The sequence below is a fragment of the Pantherophis guttatus genome, chromosome 1 (assembly GCF_059756535.1).
Source record: "Pantherophis guttatus breed Tessera chromosome 1, ASM5975653v1, whole genome shotgun sequence".
In the NCBI taxonomy this organism is placed as follows: domain Eukaryota; kingdom Metazoa; phylum Chordata; class Lepidosauria; order Squamata; family Colubridae; genus Pantherophis; species Pantherophis guttatus.
This window is the reverse complement of record NC_142063.1, coordinates 76,323,093-76,343,041: the sequence shown is the minus strand read 5'-3', so window position 1 is coordinate 76,343,041 and position 19,949 is coordinate 76,323,093. Positions and strand designations below refer to the sequence as shown.

Below are 19,949 nucleotides of genomic sequence, written 5' to 3'. Positions count from 1 at the left end.
CACATTGAAAGCAATGGACTAGCCAGCTGTTTGCCTTGATTTTCCTGTCTATGGAGATTCTCAATCATCCAAGTCATGGCTGTCTCAGAGGTACTTTTTTCAAGAGGCAATTGGACTAGAGATGCAGAAGCTTCTTGGATGAGAAGCAAAACATCTTCAAAGAAAAACAAGAAAATCCAGTTGCCTCTTGAAAAAAAGAAAAAGAAAAGCACCTCCTCCTGAGAGCCAGAATCCTCTTAGAGCCAAACAAAAGACTTTAGCAAGAAATTAATTAAGATCTTGTCATTTTCAAGCAGCAGCTACCAGCTGGCTGGAAGGTTCTAATCAACTAATTAAAGTCACAGTGCTGAGCTTGTTAAGTTGTGGTTAGTACTTTTTAGGGACTTGGACAAAAGCAGCTCGGGAAGAGCTAAGAAGCTATATCTCTGCTCTATGAGGGGGCAAAAGGAAAAAAATGGGTCAGGCAAACCACAATATGGTACCATGCTGAATGACTAATAGCAAATGTGGCAGAGTGGGAGAGGAGATGCTGCAAAGGTGGTAAATGCAGGCATTGGTCACAAATTTTCATCACATTTATAACTGAAGCAGTCGCTAAATGAGTACTACAGATATATGGCAGAGTGCAAAAGTTGGATTCCCTTTTAATTAGTACTTTCCAACATCTTTATAAAAGATTTTGGAATGGTCTTCCCAGGAGTGTCACACACAGGCCACACCCACACAACTCCATGAATGGAAAAACATCGTGAAATGTCACATGACAGCAACGTGACATGGCGAGTTTGACACCTGTAGTCTTCACAATCCCCAGTCTTTAATACAATTGAAAATCTGTAGGAAGATCTCAAATGTGCAGTATATGTAAGATAATTCAAGAACATTTCTGAGCTAGAAGATTTCTGAAAGGGAAAATTTGAAAACTGAAAATAGACTCTTAGCTGGCTATCAGAAATATGTGAGACACTTATTTCTGTCACAATTACATTATTAGATACAAAGTTTGAGACTAATAGTAACCACAGGTCAATTAAATGAGATCAAATTTAGCTCTTTCTGACCTACCCACTCCTCTTTAGATGGTATTTTTTGTGTCTCACTAAAATGCCAGTTGGCCTAGAAAAAGTTTCATGATTTACTTTATGAAATTAGAAAATAACCATAATACATTTTGTTTAAAAAAATGCATAAGGAAGGTGTACTTATTATATTCCAATGTATACCTATTATGCCACCAAACAGACTTTCAAATCTAGATTGAACTGATGTATAGCAGATACAGGTATTCCTTGCTTAGTAACCACAATTGGGAGTGGCAACTATTGTTGAGCCATGCGGTCATTAAGGGAACTCTATTGTTAAGCCATGCGGTCATTAAGGGAACAGACTTATCCCGATGGGAAGACATTACCACCAATTGCAATTTGTGACCTTATATCTTCATTGACTGCTTATTGGAAGCTGATTGTGAAGCGTGCAAATAGTGATCATGTGACCATGGGATGGTGTGATGGCTGTAAATGCCTGTTTGTGAAGCGCTCAAATGACGATCACAGTAACTGCTGCAACGGTTGTAAGCTTAAGAATTGATCATAAAGTTACTTTTTTCTAAAATCTGACTTTGCCATTGTAACTTCAAACGGTTGCTAAACCGGGCAGTCATTAAGCAAGGTCTACCTCTAGAGTGATAAATCTGGAAAGAACAGTTCAGTACATTGAGACCTTTGACAAGTTTACATAAATCAGTCAACTTTCTTTTTCAGAAAGATTGTAATACAAAAATAGAAGCAATGTTAACTGTTCTACACAATAATCCATATTTAAGTGCTAGTAGCCACTTAATCCCACAGTCTAGGGTTCAGGTGCTCATAAAAATTTAAGTAAATTTTTACTTATCTGACTTTTAGTAAGATCTCTCTGAAGAGAATAGTCTTAGATACTTATGGAAAATAATGTTTTAGGTAGGGCTATGTTTCCACTTCTTCCCCTATGATGTTCAGAATTCAAAGAGATGAAGGTACAGAGAATATAGCACTTATTAAGTATCAGTATAGGAAGAGTCAGTTATGGAAACATAGCATAAAATAGGCAATGCATGTCCATCTATGGAACTCCATCATTAGAGTTTAAAGACTAATTTATCATACACTAAAGCAATGGTCAATAAACAGTCAAATCTAAACAGATAAGAGCCTGAAACTGAAAAGACAGTTCAATTAAACAACTTTCCCCAATTTCATGCCCCCCAGAAATACTAGATTTCATAAATTCTCATCTGATCTTGCTGCTTAGAACTGGCAAATAAAATGGAAGGATATATTACTTAAAACAGCTAAATGCATACACAAAAGCAGCCATCCTTGCGGCCATTATACGGCTGCTATGACCAAGCTCTGTACTGAAAGGATCCCTTTGAACATGATCAGGGAAACATTTTTCTACATGTATTATTATTCTAGATAATTTATCCAATGCTCGAGTGTAGAAATTGTTAAGTCAACTTGCTGATAACAGTATATGTTTGGAAAAGAACAGAAAGCTATATTTCTTTCAGTGGAAGAAATGATGTAATAAAATTACAACATGATGATTTTAACAGAGGTAAAAAATAATCTTGCAGAGGTCCATTTGAATTTTTTCTGCCTTCCTGCTTGAACAATACACAAAGCAGAAAGCAGATGGATGACTAGTTTGGGCACAGGAAATTTGTGCTCTTCATCAAGACTGATGTCACAGGTACACAACCATTGTCCATGCATCTTTCACTGACCATGGGGGAGCACTGCAGGACTAGAATGAGACAATCACATTTTCCCAGAGAATACCTCATATGGTTAATAGTTCTAGATAGGACTTCCGTAGAACTTCTGTGTTGTCAAATAAAGTTTGGACAATGTGCAAAACAGTATTCGTTGTTGTGTAGTCATCACCCACAGTGCATATTGTGAAATGGCAGTTTCTCAGCTTTTGACTTTTTGTTATAGAATGAGTAATAGCATCAGTTTTGATATAGTTAAAAAGGAAGGATTTTTATATAAGCAAATTATTTGTAGTGTGCCATCTGTCACCTTAATTGCATTATTTCCTATCCACATACATTATTTTTCAATTGCACACACCCACTTTTTGACACCACATTTTGTCTGCTCAACTAATACAGCAAATATGAGAAAAAAGGTGCAGCTAAATTATTCCTTCCAGGATTTCTAAAGAGAAAAGACTGGCAAAAAATAAGTTAGAAGAAGACCCCTATTTTTCAAAAGAAAATTGGAACTGGATTTTTGCTACACCATTTTGTTCCAGATACTTAAACCTAATACACTGCTTTTGTGTTCCACACATATTTCAGCAGCACAGTTTTCCAGCAGTTGGCCCTGGGAACCAGGTAATAAGAATGATTAAATAACATTGCACCAGAATTTCCCTTGCAGGTCCAAACTAAATGGAAGCCCAGTGAAAATGGGAGAAAAAACAATCTATCCCGGAAACAGAATTGTAAGTTCTATCTATATTTTAAAAAGGATATTATGATGGATATCACAGGACCAATGACTGTTGCCAGCAACAGACTTTACCCTCTTAAATTCCTCACATTCTATATTAGACACAGCAGTGGTTCCCCCGTTTGCAAAAATGGTGGTGATATTTTATTGTTCCTTGCAATTAACTTTCAGATGTATTTGCTCTCCCTGTACAGAACCTGTGAAAGTGACCTGTTCTTGTATTCCCTTGCTCACTTCAGGCAGTTCAATTGGCCCTAATCCTTTCCTCTTAAAACAGAAGGAGTACAGTGCAAAATCCAGTTAGTGCCAATACCTTCTGAGAAAAGGTAACAGGTATCAATTATGGCTAAGTTCATAAAACTGGCCACTGAAGATTTGGAATCTTTGACCAGCTTATGCACAAACCCAGATGAAATCTGTGTCAGATTCAAGTGAAAAAGAAACTGCTACTAGATTCAACACCACAGCTTCTAGGATGAAAGGACGTATAAATAAACATGATCTAGCAGTGAGTGAAAAGGGTCCCTTAGCTGTGTTCCAGCTGCCTCAAAGGCACAGTCCAGCTCAAATGCTTCTGCAAAGGAAGTCTCTGGACTCCAAACTTTTTCGTTGAATAGAAGGCAGGATCCTATTTCATCAATATGAAAGATGACAGTAGGAGAGACAAGTCTCTGCATATCCTTTAGACTTCACTTTCTGTTGAGGGTTTGCGTTGGTGCTTCCAGCCTGTGTCTGGAAGGGAGCCATGACATTCAGGAGTAGTGGCTGCAGTGATGCTGCTGCATTCTGACTGCTCCTCTTTCAACAATTGCTCAGTTTCAGTGTCACCGAGTGAGCCAGAGCTGGCTTGGATAGAGACTGTGTCAGTCTTCATGCATACATGGTCGCGGAGGATGCATCCCCGAGAGCTTCTTAGCTGTTTAAGATCGTCCCATTCAGATTCATCATTGGATAAGAGGCATATTCCTTCAACAATCTTGATCTTATCCTTGGTGTAACTATGATCAGGACCAGTCTGTAAACAAATAATACCAAGACATGTACAGTAAAATATAAAAAGCAGAGTACTTTTGAAAGACCAATTCTTGTCATGTGAATAAAAAAACAATGGACTATATCCTCCAACTCAGATCTTAGATGGGCAGATAATCTTCCCAACAAATCATAGTCTCATCTAAATCAGACATTCCCAGCTTGGTGCCCTCCAAATATGAAGACTAGCGGAGTCAAGAAATATAGTTTCAAATATTGAAGACCGATTTGAATTAATTCAGATTTAACTGTGTGCTACAAACAAAACAACCTATAGGGGAAAAGTTGGACTAAAGATGGGATTCTAAACAATATTGGTAGTAGGCTTCCAGGTGCAATTCAAAGTAATAGTCATCACATATAAAGGCCACTGTAACATAGGACTTGGCTATTTGCAGGATCACCTTTCTCCCATTATTTCTGCTCACCCATTAGAACTAGTACGAGAGAATGTGTTCTAGATCCCTTCCATTAAACAATGTAAACTTGTTGGACCAAGTTGTGCCTTTTCAGTAGCAGCACATGTCCTATGGAACAGCATGCCCACCTCCCAGAGACTTGGAAACTGTTGGCTTTCTGCAAGACTTGACTATTCCCACAGACATCTGGGATAAACTGGATGTGCTTTGTTGGTGGTGGTGTTGAGTCAAAGTTCCTTGGGTAGATTGTGTGTGTGTGTGTGTGTGTGAGAGAGAGAGAGAGGGGGGGGAGAGAGAGAGAGAGAGAGAGAGAGAGAGAGAGAGAGAGAGAGAGAGAGAGAGAGAGACACGGGTGGTGGTGTGGAGGGGGGGGGAAGAGAGAATGAATTTTAATCCTGCAAGCCATACCTAGAATCATTTAGGCGAGATAAGTTAAATAAGCATGTCCAACCTGTAGCCTATGGGCCACATGCGCCCTTGGACAGTTAATAATGCAGCCCCACAAGATATCATAAAAATTATTTTAAAATAGAGGAAGCTTGTTATTTATATATGTTAACTGTATTATATATTTATATGCTGCCCAAGACAATTGCTCTTCACCTAAATGCAGCCCAGCCAAGTCAAAAGCTTGGACACACCTGGATTAAATGCAAACAAATACAGTCTCTTAATCAGATTAACTAGTGATAGAAAAACTCCTTTGACTCTTAAAATGTAAATGATGAGGAAGCAAAGAATAAAACAAACTCACAAAAACAAAATGTTATTAAGATATGCAAAATATTCTTAATTGACAAATCTGAAAAAAGGAAGCACACATCTGAGAATGATTTATGGAAGGCAAAAAGGTTTTTTAGCATTTTAGAGCTCAATATCAAATAGTAATCCATTGTTGTGAATTTTTCTAATATGTAACATTATGCCAGTATGAAATACTATCTAGCCTACCAACGTCTGAGGAATGCCTTTGCAATAAATATATTGAGAGACAATAGTAAAAAGTACAAGCAAAAATCTTGTAATTGAAAAATTAGAAGAAACTACAATTGAGGAACTACTAGAAACAATGATAATAGCAAAATCCTATTAATATAAGCAATTATTAAACTAGGAATCAATACCAAAATAACAAATGCAGAAGTTTCCCATTACATACATCTTACGGAGACCCCTCCCTGACCACAGTTCTGAGATTTGCGTCTAATCTTCAGTAGAGGAAGTAAAATAGAATAGTAAAAATTAGAAATATTGCCAATATCTGATTTATGCAATACTAAAAATGTCCAAGGGAAAATCTTTATTGAAAATGAGAAGTACTACACCAAGCAATCCATAATTAATTTTAGTATAAAAACAAACAGCACAAGGTAATATGTCTCCAAATTGAGCAAGATGCATAGGAAAGGAGAGAACTATTCAAAGTAAAGTAGTTTTTCTCTAAATCATGCTTCACCTCTTTCAAAAGGCCTCATTTGGCTGATAAGTTTTTGATTACGTGCTAGATGGAAATGTAAAAATAAAATTCAGGCAGTATAAAATGACATAACTAGGGCAATTATAAAAGAATTTCCTGTATTTCTTTCTAAGGGCAGAAACAACAACAGTAGTTCAAAAACACAAAGCAGAAAGTTAGCCAAGCAGAAGTTATGGTACATCAGAGAGCATTAGGCCACTTAACATAACAGAAAGAAGGGAGGTGAAAGTTGCACAAACATAAAGCTATGATACCTGATATGAGGCTGTGGATGGTCAAAAGAGGAATGGTGAAAGGCTATCAGAGGGGTGAGAAAGATGCTGAGGAAGAAACAGAGGAGACTTCACGAGATTTCAAAAGAAATGGCTAAACTCTCAAAACTATTATTGGTTTCCTTCAACCATAATATTAATGGGTATTAAAGCACCAATAGACACAGGGCACATCAGATCAGCTGGACCAACTCAAAATGGAAGATACACATTATAAAGTCCTAAGATTAAAGCAGCAAAGAGTATAATTAATATAACTAAAACAAGACGTTCCAGTTTTCTGATTGCCTAAGGCAGCTAACGATTCCAATAATACAAATAAATTACGCTACTGCACTTTTTTTTTTAATGCCACAGCAGATTAATATCAAGTTCTGAAAAGAGCTCTTTACCTCTTTTTTAAAGCAGAGCTGATTATATATGGCTGGCTTGGGAATTGTTTCAATCTTCACTTCTTGGGTAGATGTCCGATAAGAGGGATTACTGTAGGTCAGATTACTTAGATTAGGATCTGTGAATTTGGATTTCTTATGCCTGCAGGAACAATATGATAAAAAGAAAACATTTGTCTTTTTATTAGATTCTGATCTACACGTTTACTGCTACCATGGAGATTTCCCTTCCTTTTATTTCCATATCAACAACGCAGTAGACAGTTCAGAGTGAGAAGGTGTGACTAGTCCAAGGCCACTCTGCGTCTCAATGCATTTCCTTAAAAATATTAGCTCTTGCAAAGTTCTACAGACAAACCCTCATCCCTACACCAAAAACCCCTAGTGAAATTCATGGCAAAATAATGTACACTTCATCAGATCTCTTCAATTAATTGTATAGTCACTGGTACATCTGTTTAAAGGGACAAAGTGTATTTTGTTTCATCCTGGCAAAGTAATAAACAATACCATTCACAAAAAAGGTAAATATCCATTCAAAAATGAAAGATTTAAACCAAAGCATGTTTAATATTCCATTATATGCCTACTTACAATTATCAGGCAGCATACGTAGATACTAGAAGCCCAATCCTTTGAATGTGAAATTCTGTTACCACTTATCCTACCTATCTTGAATTTTACAGAAGTATATGAAAAGGAAGGTTTTCTTACAAATGAAGTTATGTAAATAAACAAGCATCTGACCTTTATTGTCTAGCATTATCTTGCTTCTAAACTCCAGTTATCCTGTAAGAATACTACACTGTCACGTCTAATTAGTTTTGCAAGGTAAAATGATAAATTTTCTTATAATTTAAAGTACTGAGTTCAAAGAAATCCTGGCATGTGCTTAAAGTATTCTGACACATTAATTCAGAAAAACTGAAGGAAGATATAGAATTACCTGTATATAATCACAGCACCAATCAGCAGCAGAATACTCAGTATGCTGAGAAGACCTCCAGTGATGTAACTGACATGTAGCCCTTCTCCTGAAAGAAGATAAACAGTCAGATTAAGGGTGATGCTATCATTCTACAACTATATATTTGAGGTAGTAAAAACCTGGGTGTCCTAGATCACGGGCGTCAATCTCGATCACGTCATGTGACGTATCACAATTTATCGTTTTTTTCCCCTTTGTGGACCTGGGGTGGGCATGGGCTGCATGTGACATATCCAGCCCATGGGCTGCCAGTTTGACACCCCTGTCCTAGACGGTTAAATATTTATTTACATTTTATTACCTATTATATTATGATGAACAGAACCAGGTTAATATATGTATCTGAAATCATTAGGTGATCTGCAGGGGTTTCATTCAGTATTAGCATCTTAGTGCCCACTAAGATTTATTGAGCAATAGAAAAAAAGAAAAGTTGCAAAATAAAACAGCTGATGTGCAAGATAGTGAACTAAACACATTATTCTTTTGTCAACCTACATAATTTCATTCAGTGGCTCCAACTTAATTATAGCAATAGTTGATCATTTCTATTGTTCTTGAATCCCTGAGAAGAAGTGAAGACAAACATGAAAAACTCACCTGCAGTTGCCAATATTGCTTCATTTGCTCGGTTGCACAAACCTTGACCAACTTTCTTGTCAGAGCAGCTATAAAACAACAAGAAAAAGTAGATGCTGAACTTCAAATGAAGCCATCTTCTATTAGAAACTGTGTTAAATTGAACCAAGATAAAGTAGAAAACTAGATAAAAAGAATAACCTTTATAGCCCAAAATTATTATTCCTGTTATTAGAAAAAAATATAGCACAATGAACTGTCACTATAAGGGAAGAAGAATGCAGTGCTACATCTGAATGGTTGGAATTAACGGATTAGCTATGATCCCTTAGCATCTGATAAAGAGGTATACAATTTATGATGTCCAAAATCTGGCAGTTTAAAAAAAATAGAGAGAGGAGCCTATTTAAAAAAGAGATTGGACCCTACATTTTCTCCTCAATCACTTTCAATAAACAGAACCACTCACTTTCCTTCTATTGTTTCCACAGAAATATGGGGCTTGGTTGTTGGAATTTTAAATCTGTCAGTAGAAGTCTGGCTCCTTTTGCTTACATGAGTTGTCTCAGGATTTGGAGGCCCCATGGTAGGAACTAGACAGAAGAGAAACAAAAATAACCTGAGACAAAGGAGACAATGAAGCCTGACCTTTTTATTTATGGAAAAATAAACTTTTTCATTATTCAAGATATAGCAGAAGCGTATAAGATTCTTCTTGTAATGCAATATGTAGTGTTGTACTGTGAGTACAAAAATGAGAAATAAGCACTTCTAGTTTGCCAGGCATCTAGAACTTGTGTAAATGCAATGGAAAGCATATATCAGAAGGGTCTTATTTTATCTACCAATGAATGATTCCTAAATTACATCTAATATTATGTGTAGGAAAATGTTTGAAGTCACTGCACACAAATTACTAGTGAAATATAACAAACTGTTCTGAATTGTACTGTATTCTAAGATTAAAGAATTGAAGAAGGTATATATGGAACATCTGAAAGATAGAAGAATCCTCTCAAGGGAAAAATACTTAACATTTTTTAATAAAACAGTGCAAAAAAAAAAAAAGACAAAATAGTACTCTCTTGTCCTTAGGTATTTGAATGCTTTACCAAACAGGTAAAGCTGTAGCTTATTTAAGGGAACGAAACCATTTTTCTCAAGCAGCTTTCTATAAAAGAAAACATGGGCTATGATTCATGCTGGGAGGTGTAGTATACAAACAACTTACCATTAAAACAAGGCCGTCCATCTGGTTCATCGGGACATGCACAAACAAAGTCAGAAGCCCTGGCAAAGCAGAGATGGGTACAGCCTCCATTATTCACTCCACAAATGTTTGTGCCTAGAAGATACAGACCAGATGTTTCACAAAATATATAGTTTTCTCCTCCCCAGCATAGAACTTCATGTTCCCTTACCCAAAATATATTAGGGTGTGGTGAGAAGTATCTCCTCTGACCAAAGTGCCAATATCTTAAATGAATATTCTCCTGACCAATACTTACCTACCGTAGATCACAGAATATGAAACACCATGCTTTCTCCAAGACCCAAAGGAATAAACACTTTAGAGCAAAAACCACATTGACATTTTAAACTTTTAAAAAGTCCAATGCTTGTCATGACGATATACAAAGTGTATGCAGGCCTCTATTTTGCTGGCTGCCTAGAAATATATGAATGTCTCTCTTTGAGCTCTGCAGATAGGTTTTTATTTTTTTAATCTCTACCTGGAGTCCTTTTAGCAGAGGCCAGGATGCTGAACAAGAGGAATAACTGGCAAGCTTGCGGCCTCATTTTCAAATGCAGCCGTTTACTCTAAATCAGTGGTGAAATGTAAAATTTGTTACTACCAGTTCTGTGGGCGTGGCTTGGTGGGGGGGTGTAATGTGACTGGGTGGGCGTGGCCAACTTTTTTTCTTTTTAAACTTTTAAAAGCATTTTTTCTACAACCTCTTTGGCTAAAGAGGTTGTTAAAAAAATGCTTTTAAAAGGCTCTGATGATCCCAGCTGAGCCGCGCAATCATCAGAGGCTTTTTTTTAAACTTTTAAAAGCATTTGTAGAAAAATGCTTTTAAAAGTTAAAAAAAAAGCCTCTGATGATTGCGTGGCTCAGCTGGGCATGGGGGCGGGCAGGGATTTCTGCTACCAGTTCTCCAAACCACCCACCGCCATCGCTACCGGATCAGGCGATCCGGTCTGAACCAGGAGCATTTCACTCCTGCTCTAAATCCTATTAAAATCAATAAGAGCAATTTGCTAATATGGGAGTTAAGAAAGGAAATGAATTGGAACATAACAGCAATAATACCAGGATTCAGAATGAGGAGTAGGTTTTTGCTTTGTTTTGCCAATCAAGACACCTATGCTGAACCTGAGGCTACTCTTTCAGCAAGCTTTGCTCTTCTGGGCTCACACAGTAGATAGCCATTCTCAGAAAAGGTTCATAAAGCATACCAGAAGTGGCGGTTGGGTGTAATCATTTGCTGCCATCCAGCTACCACTTCCTTAATGCTTTGGATCAAAATCCTGCACTTTTCAACATCTGACATGTGTTTTCCCTTGAGTGGGTTGGGGCATAAGCAACAAAGGAGGTGTAGGTTTTCTTACATACTTCTTGCCTAATTCATTATTTGTACCAGCCTGTTTAATCAATGTTTGTACACATTGTTTAATCAATGTGGGCTAATAGTAGCTAACAGCCAGAGCTGAAAGGCAGCTGTGTTCCTATACTTTGTATGGTAAAGCCATTATCCCCAGCTTTTGTATCCTCTGAAGGGAATGCAGATAATTTCATAAGTATGATCCTAAATCCAAATAGCTTTCCATAATGATATGCTTTCAACTACTTTCTGCACCTGAATCCATATAAACGCAATAGAGACAATTCAGAATCGTTCATCAAGTGGGAAAACGAAAAGGAGATTCTCTGTATTTTGATTATTACAGCCCCCAAATTCTCCAACCACCTCTCATGGCCATGCCAGATCAGTTGATGAGAGTTCTAATCCAACCATCTAGATTGCAGAAGACTGGTTTAGAGAATACATCACTTGTTAATCTGATACAATGAATTAATGAAGGAACACAGGTGATTGAATATACCTGTTTGCCTTTGAGGAGAAACCACAATAATATCCATAAGTCCTTCTACATTGGCTAACACAGTCTCCTTATTACGACCAGAGTATTTGTCCACACGCTGAATAGATTTCGTTTGCCAGTCTGTCCAATACAACCACCTATCCTGCTGCTCAGAAAACAGACAAACACATGATTAAAATACTACATAATAAGCAGAGAGGAATTAAATGGGATTGTGTAAACTTAAAACGTGTTCTTTTCTATATATTTTTCAACATATTATATTTTTCAGTAGTAATACCTGGTAACTACATTAACATAAATTATTTTATTTCCTCTCATTTTTTGCCACTGTGTTAAAGTCTCTTCTGAAATTACTTTTGATTAATTAAATTAAAAGAAAAAGCTTTAATTAATTTTTAACATTGCTTGTCTCTTTTTAAATTTTATGTACAGTTTTTATGTTGATAATATTTTATTGTACACCGTCCAGAGTCTTTCTGTAAGGGAGATGGGCAGTTTTAAAAAAAGTTATAAATAATTAAATAAAATAAATAAATAATTTATCATTGGGAGGTATTGAAATAAAAAGTTAAGCCTTGCAAGAATTTACCTCTTTACTGCTGCAATTCACCCTACAATATTGAAATGTTTTAAAACCCAATTTTTCATTTTCTTACTTAATTTCTTCTATGTTGGTATACAATTTTTGTAAATATTGTGTTAATATTTTAGTAATAGGCATATCTAAATATTATGAAGTTTTATATACTACTGAATCCTCTAAAACTGGAAATTTCCTTTTGAAGTTTTGGAAGAATATGAAAAATTAGATGTGATTTACGAAAATTAATCAATAATCCTGAAATCTGTTCAAATTTGTCAAAATTGTATCGTCTGCAAATATCTCCCATTTTCATCCCACAAATCTGATTATTGCCAATGCTTCTAGGGCTAGCCTTAATTATTAAAAGTGATAAAGGACAACCCTGCTTGGTATATCTTAAAATCATAATAGGATCTGAATAATAGCTGTTCAGTCTTATCTGAACTTTAGTTGATCCATCAGTATGTTCAATCATCTTACAAAAACTGGTACCAAATTTAAATTTCATTAATATTTGTTTTAAAAATTGGATTTCCGGAGAGTCAAAAGCCTTAAATACATCTAAGAAATCAATATTATTCCTTGACTCTTCTGTCATGAAGAAACTTGTTTCCAACCATCTGCACATTAGCTGAACTGTATTACATTACCTATCTTTAAATGATTATAGCATCACTTAACAGGCTGATATACAGGAGAAAGAAAAAAGAGCCCTGTACAAACTTTGTCCACCATGCCCAAAGTAAACAAACTATTGGCTTAGAAATTAAGTTTCATTTCAGCATTCACCACCCCACCTTCCTTTGTACCTGTGTCAAGGCAAAGGGATGTGACACTTGACTGATCAACACTTGGCGCAATTTCCCATTAAGATCAGCACTTTCTATGCGGTCTAGATGAGCATCTACCCAATAAATCCTAGAAGGAGAGAAAGAATGGAAGTTAAACTAATATCCACTCCTGAAACTTTCTTTCTCTCAGTTACAATTTCTGATTCAAAGGCAGCCCAGGGACCTGCCTTAAAAAAAAGGAAAGTTTTTTTTAAAAAACCACAACAGTTCTGCAGTCAATAATTTTGAAATGCAAGGTTGTACTGACCTTCTGATGTCATAATCCAAAGTCAGTCCATTGGGCCAGCCTAAATCAGTATTGATCAATATCTTTCGTTCAGAACCATCCAGGTTTGCCCGCTCAATTTTAGCAATATGTCCCCAGTCAGTCCAGAAGAGATATCTGGAAGAAAATAAACCAAATGCAAAATGTTACATGTCAGTCAGCTCTAAAAGATGGCTTGTCCACCCAAGAAATCCATTTGCCTGATGTCTGAAGGCAGACCTCCATTTTAGCCAATCCTCATCCTTTTTTCCCCCTACTCATTCTATCCCTTCCTCCACCTGGCATCCTCCAAGTGTAACAGCTCCCTCCTGATAACATAACTACTGAAAACAGTAGCCCAAAATACCTTGAAGGCACCAGGTTGGGAAAGTTACTCTACACTTACCTTTTCAGCTGATGTACCAACAGAAGAGACTATTTGTACCTAATGCAATAAATTATTTAAATAAATATTTTTGCTAATGCTGACTTTTCAGTCACTTACCCTTTTCTAGGAAAGACAGCAATTGCCCGTGGTTCATCCAGACTGTTATTTATCAGCACTTTCCTGCAGCTGCCATCCAGTCTTGCAACTTCAATTGTGTTGCGGCCAGTGTCTGTCCAATATAGATTTCGAGCTACCCAGTCCACAGACAAACCATCTGTTCTCTTTAGTCCTTGGCCAATAATAGTTTCCATATTACTGCCATCTAGATCTGCTCGCCTGGAAGAAGATCATAGAGAACATTCTATCTAAATATTTTTCCATAAGGCAGATCCCTTTGACAAAGAACAGTTTTGGGGGAAAAAAAGATATGATTATGCAGCTAATTAACATAATATGAGGAATTTGGAAGATACCTACCTGATGACATCTAATATGACATCTGTGTAGTAAACCTTGCCATCTACACTGTCATAATCCAAGGAGATAACATTGTTCAGCTCTGGGACAGGGACATAAACATCAATGTGATCACTAGTATCTAGTGAGATTCTCCTGATGGAGCCCCGGCTAGAGAAGAGCAGGTAGGTTTCAGGAGAAGGATCACAAGATCTTTCATCAATCTTCAGTTGAATTCCAGTAGGGCAAGCACATGAGAAGCCTTCAGGGTTTGGAAGACAGAGATCGGAGCAACCTCCATTTTTCATGCCACATTTGTTAGTACCTTAGGAAAAATGGATCATATCTGAGATTACCATCAAAAAGGCTAATATTAATTCTGTATAGCTTTCCTCAGACTGATGCCCTTCAGATATAATTGAGGTTTTGATTTCATAACTCTCAGGCAAACAAGGCCTATGTAATTGTGCTTGAACAGTAGGAATAAACAATGGAGTAAAATCTACAGAAAATGTCTGGAATCAAGATAAGCATGCTGGTTGCTTTTTTTTTTTTTTTTTTAAATGCATGAATGATTTTTCAAGAATTAAAGCATGCCCATGAAAATTCATGAAGGAGAATTAAAGAAAATAGGAAAACTTACCAAGAGGTTTCCCTCTGTCAATGCCCTGGATGTCCATTAATCCTGGAAGATTTGTTCTCACCAAGATGACATTAGCACCAGTGTTCTTATCAGCTCGGTGAATGCTTCTTGTTTGCCAATCAGTCCAATATATGTAAGAATCTAATAAAGTTAGGCCATAAGGGTGCTGCACTGGGGAGAGCAGGGTGTGGCGGTTTGCACCATTCAGATCTGAAGCCTCAATACGCTGAAAAGAACAGAATGTTGGAATGTCAAGGAACTTCTGATTATGGGTTCAGAGGCCTCCAATAGGTAGCAACTCTTCCTATGATCCACAAAGCCAAGAATAGTGTAATCTAGATGCTTATTTCTAACATTCTGCTAAATGTATTTCAATTTCACCCAAGGATTCCATAAGACAAAAGAGAAAAGAGAGGTCTAACCCAGAAGAAATGAAGTTAGCAAAGCATATCTTGAGTCCCCAACTATGCTATGCAGTGAATCAACATTGATTGGCTGGATTTCCACAACATTCTGGACCAGGCTAAAATAGGAGTCTACCCAGTTGTCAGCATGTTGTGTTGATCAGTCTACCTTATGTATTTGGATCAGCAGGTTAACAGAACATAGGAAATATACTTTGCTATTCTAGGATTAGGATTTAATTTATTGTATGAATTTATACTAGCTATCAATAATGCTGTCATTTGGGTGCCTCAGCACGGCATAAACTTAAGAAAATCACCACTGATTTCAGTGCTCTATTTCCACTTTGAAAAGAAGACATCCATGCCTTGTGAGACAGATATGTGAGTGAACTCATCATCCTAAGTTTTTTTTCTCAGAGACAACGTACATATATAAAAGATTGGACCGAGTCACAGAAAGATTCCAAGCTACCATATCTAGATTCTAAAATCTGACTCTCTTTGCTTCTTATCTGTAACTCATCAGACAGCAATACAGGTAGTTCTCAATTTGTGATCATTCATTTAATGATAGTCCGGAATTATGATAGCCTCAGAAAGGATGCTTTACACCTCATAAACTGATACTCTCACAATCTGATTGCTTGGTAACCTGTTCACACATGACTGATTACTAAGCACACTGAAGGCACATGATTACCATTTGCAATCTTTTCTACCAGATTCCCCAGAAAGTCAATAGAGAAGCTGGCAGAAAATGTTGCAACCTGCTGCTGTCTGCCAAGAGGACTCCCTTGTGTCTCTGGAAGCTGACTGAAAGAAGCTGCATCCCAAGGAGAGGTTAATTTCTTCAGCGGGGTGCAGAAACAACTGGAATCCTGAAGATGTTGGCTCTGTTCTTGCACTCTGCCAAAGGAGTTCCCCTTCCTTACATGGAGGGAACTGAACTCATTTGGTTCTGAAGGATTTTGGCTCTGTTTCTAAACCCCAATGAAGGAGTTCCTTCCATGTGCAGAGGGGAGCTGAACTCCTTTGGCAGGCAGCTTTTATAACCAGCCCCAGAGACAAGGGAGCCAAAATCCAACCAGAGATTAAATAGCCAGTGTGGTAAGATAAGGAGCAGATGGTGGGGATGCCCTGGGAGACATGGCATAAGTCATGCCATGTCTCTTCACTCAGAGCTGAAAATCCTGCTTAGATTATGGCGGGGGGATTTTTAGCTCCTGAAGGGAGCCTCCCAGGTCTCCCGTACCACCTGAAGCATCGCCCTTACCTAGGACTCTATGTGCCTAACAACCTGCATAATCACTTAACAACCACAACTGGATTGTGGTCATTGAGCAAAGCAGATGTCACATGACATCTCATTAAACTACCACTTCGCTCAACAATCAAAGTTATGATCCCAATTGTGGTCATAAGTCAAGGACTACCTCTATACCAATATATTCAAGTGAAACAGAAGTTGAGACAATGTCAACCAATATGAAGTTTAACCAATAATGTTTGATTGGTTATGGGTGTCTTAGACATGCAAATCATTGAATGGTGTTAGAATCCCAGAGTGATGAACACGCATATATGTACATATTTACTCTTAATACCTAAGATCTCATACTCATCCTTACATTCCATTCTTCACTCTGAGGCAACTTTCTACACCAAACATTTAAAATTATAGACTGCCCCTCATGTCATTCTAACCTCAGTATGTGCATCAGCCCAAAATAGTTGTGATCCAGCTTTATCCACAGCCAGACCATTAGGCCATCCCAGGTTGTTGCTAATAAGCACCATGCGGTTAGAGCCATCCATCCCTGCTCGTTCCAGTTTAGCATTTTCACCCCAGTCTGTCCAATACATATACCTAAAGGAAAAGAAGGGGCAAATAAACTATCCATTGAAAAGTCAACATATTACTTATTGTCATGTTCTCTTCTCCTCTACAGACTTTCCTTTGAAAACAAGATAATCCATTGTTAGCACTCACCCCATTTCATGATATAATGCAATTGCTCGTGGGCTGTCCAGATTTTCCCATATCAAAACTTTTCTCATTGTCCCATCCAGGTTAGCTACTTCAATTCTGTTTGTTCCCGTATCAGTCCAATACACTTTGCGGCCAATAGCATCCACAGCTAATCCATCTGTGGTTTGCAACCCTACATCAAAAGAAATATATGATTGTTATAGTGTCAGTAACATATACCAGGAGCCTGCAACCTAAAACACTCAAAGAGCCATTTGGACCCATTTCCCACAGAAAAGAAAACACCGGGAGCCACAAAAACCTTCCGATGCATGACTATTTCTTGAGCAGCCACAAAACTAGCTTATGTAGTTGAATTAAACATTCTGTTTTCTTCTGAAACTTTTATTTTCTTGGATTTATCCATGGTTGGCCTACTGTGGGTTGAAAAGCTCAATAAATTGTATGCCGGTGGGTATTGCACATATTTTGAGTGTCGGAGCCGCAGCAGAGGGGTGAAAGAGTCACATGTGGGTCCAGAGCCGCAGGTTGCTGACCCCTGATATATACTATTCTGTCTCCTCAAAATATCCACTGGATGTTTGAGGCAATCTTTATATTAGAACTTTAGAAGTTGCATTAGGTGAAGACAGGGGTGAAATGTAAAATTTGTTACTACCGGTTCTGTGGGTGTGGCTTGGTGGCGGGGGGGTGTAATGTGACTAAGTGGGCATGGCCAACTTTTTTTAAAAAAAAACTTTTCAAAGCATTTTTTCTAATGCTTTGAAAAGCTTCTCTGCCAATCAGGCAACTCAGCTGGGATCGTCAGAGACTTTTCAAAGCATTTTTTTAACCACCTCTTTGGCCAAGAGGTTGCAGAAAAAAATGCTTTGAAAATCCTCTGACGATTACAGCTGAGCCGCGCGATCATCAGAGGCTTTTTTTTTTACTTTTAAAAGCATTTTTTTTTGTCGGAAGAGGTTGAAGAAAAAATGCTTTTAAAAGTAAAAAAAAAAGCCTCTGATGATCGTGCGGCTCAGCTGGGCATGGTGGGCAGGGGGGCGCGCAGGGATTTTTGCTACCGGTTCTCCGAACTTCCCGTTGCCATCGCTACCAGATCGGGCGATCCGGTCCGAACCGGAAATATTTCACCCCTGGTGAAGATAATGCCAAAAAAAAAAAAAGTTCAGTTCATTGAAAAGAATACATATCTTTGAAAGAGCCTGGAGCAGATGTTCAATATTTACCAAACCAACTATTTATTACCTGTAGTAATAATATCTTCATACTGGGATCCATCCAGTGAAGCTCTGCTGATCTTCCTCAGTGTGCTGTCTGACCAATAAACCTTTCCTGTTGAGAAAACATAAGAACATTACTTTAATTTATTGAAATTAAATTCCCTGATTAGTCCATAAATATGTAAGATTATTTTGGTGAAAAACAACACTGTAAAGTGTGTCTTCAGGTGCTTTTATGTCTTCAATCTATTATTTATTCTTTTATTGCTAGATAAATAATTTCCAAAGATGGAGGAAAGTAAGGAAGAAAGTATGTATCTCTATATCCTTCTGTCAAGAAAAGCAAAAGCAGCAGCAAATTATTTATGAATGTACCATGTAATGTTTAATGAAGACACACTCCATCACTATAACACACACACACATATACACATACCTACACACACACTCATACATGTTTTTATCAGTTTTAAGATTTGTGGGCTTCAATTCTTAGAATACCACAGCAACATGTTCTGAAGTGAAATCCACACATCTTAAAAGTTTCCAAGGTTGAAAAACACTACATTCACCAGGACAGAACCTATGTGGAATACAATTGCCTTGAAAATTATTTTGGGGGAAAACTGCTTTTTGAATATGAATAAGAGGATTAAAACAGGGATTTTTTTTCAGCTACCCTTAAAATCAGCTTTCTTCAATCTGGTGCCTTGATATATTGGTGCCTTGATATATTGGGACTACAGCTTCCAAAAATTTTCAGCCAACATGGCCTATAGGAATTCTGGAGTTACATTTGAAGGTATTTGGAGCCATATTAATTTGGGAAAAGTTGCTTTAATAAGACTTGGACATTAAAAAAACAGCTGCTTTTACAATGAGTTCATGAACATAGGGGAATGTATTGTTTAATATGAATCACACCATTTAATGGGCAGGTTGCCTGTCATTTACTGGTAAATTTACTCTACCCTGAACAATTCTACAACTCAAATGGTTAAATTACATATTGCCAACCTTCTTCAGGATCAACTCCAATGGCAATGGTGTTTTTCATAGTGACGTTGACTGAGACAACTACATCAGCAAAATATGGAATATCAAGTGAAACCAGACGAATATCCGACCTTCTTGCAAAGATTAGGAAGGTAGTCATTCCTGCAAAGTTGAAAATGGAGTTCAATGCATAATTACAGGAATTCCTTTTCTCAAATGTCCCTTCTTACTGCAACAAAAATTTCAGCTGGCAAAGGTGATCTTGGCAATGACTAAAGCCACCAATTTATCCAAGACCATAAAAGTAGGGCCATAAATATGATGAAAGATCATAAGAAATACTGAATGCGGTTTTTCAACTATGTAATAATTATTTTTAAGCATATGCTTAAAGAAAA

The 19,949-nt window shown here is 37.3% G+C and overlaps 1 protein-coding gene across 3 annotated transcripts in view; it reads right to left on the bottom strand.

Moving 5' to 3' along the window:
* Window positions 1-2,518: 2,518 nt before the first annotated feature.
* LRP4 (LDL receptor related protein 4) overlaps window positions 2,519-19,949 on the bottom strand; it is a 108,016-nt gene continuing 90,585 nt past the window's right edge. For 2 of the 3 annotated variants that reach the window (XM_034417489.3, XM_034417488.3), the window contains exons 23-38: window positions 19,573-19,713; window positions 18,581-18,667; window positions 17,336-17,507; window positions 17,050-17,212; window positions 14,939-15,164; window positions 14,317-14,620; window positions 13,957-14,175; window positions 13,455-13,589; window positions 13,166-13,274; window positions 11,771-11,915; window positions 9,894-10,007; window positions 9,132-9,255; window positions 8,684-8,751; window positions 8,042-8,129; window positions 7,096-7,237; window positions 2,519-4,518 (exon numbers count right to left, since the gene is read on the bottom strand). In XM_034417489.3, the coding sequence (XP_034273380.1) occupies window positions 4,186-4,518; window positions 7,096-7,237; window positions 8,042-8,129; window positions 8,684-8,751; window positions 9,132-9,255; window positions 9,894-10,007; window positions 11,771-11,915; window positions 13,166-13,274; window positions 13,455-13,589; window positions 13,957-14,175; window positions 14,317-14,620; window positions 14,939-15,164; window positions 17,050-17,212; window positions 17,336-17,507; window positions 18,581-18,667; window positions 19,573-19,713 (2,570 nt within the window). In that variant the 3' untranslated portion in view covers window positions 2,519-4,185. Of the gene's footprint in view, window positions 4,519-6,584; window positions 6,752-7,095; window positions 7,238-8,041; window positions 8,130-8,683; window positions 8,752-9,131; window positions 9,256-9,893; window positions 10,008-11,770; window positions 11,916-13,165; window positions 13,275-13,454; window positions 13,590-13,956; window positions 14,176-14,316; window positions 14,621-14,938; window positions 15,165-17,049; window positions 17,213-17,335; window positions 17,508-18,580; window positions 18,668-19,572; window positions 19,714-19,949 lie in introns of those variants that run through there. The other variant, XM_087883156.1, reaches the window with a different exon arrangement.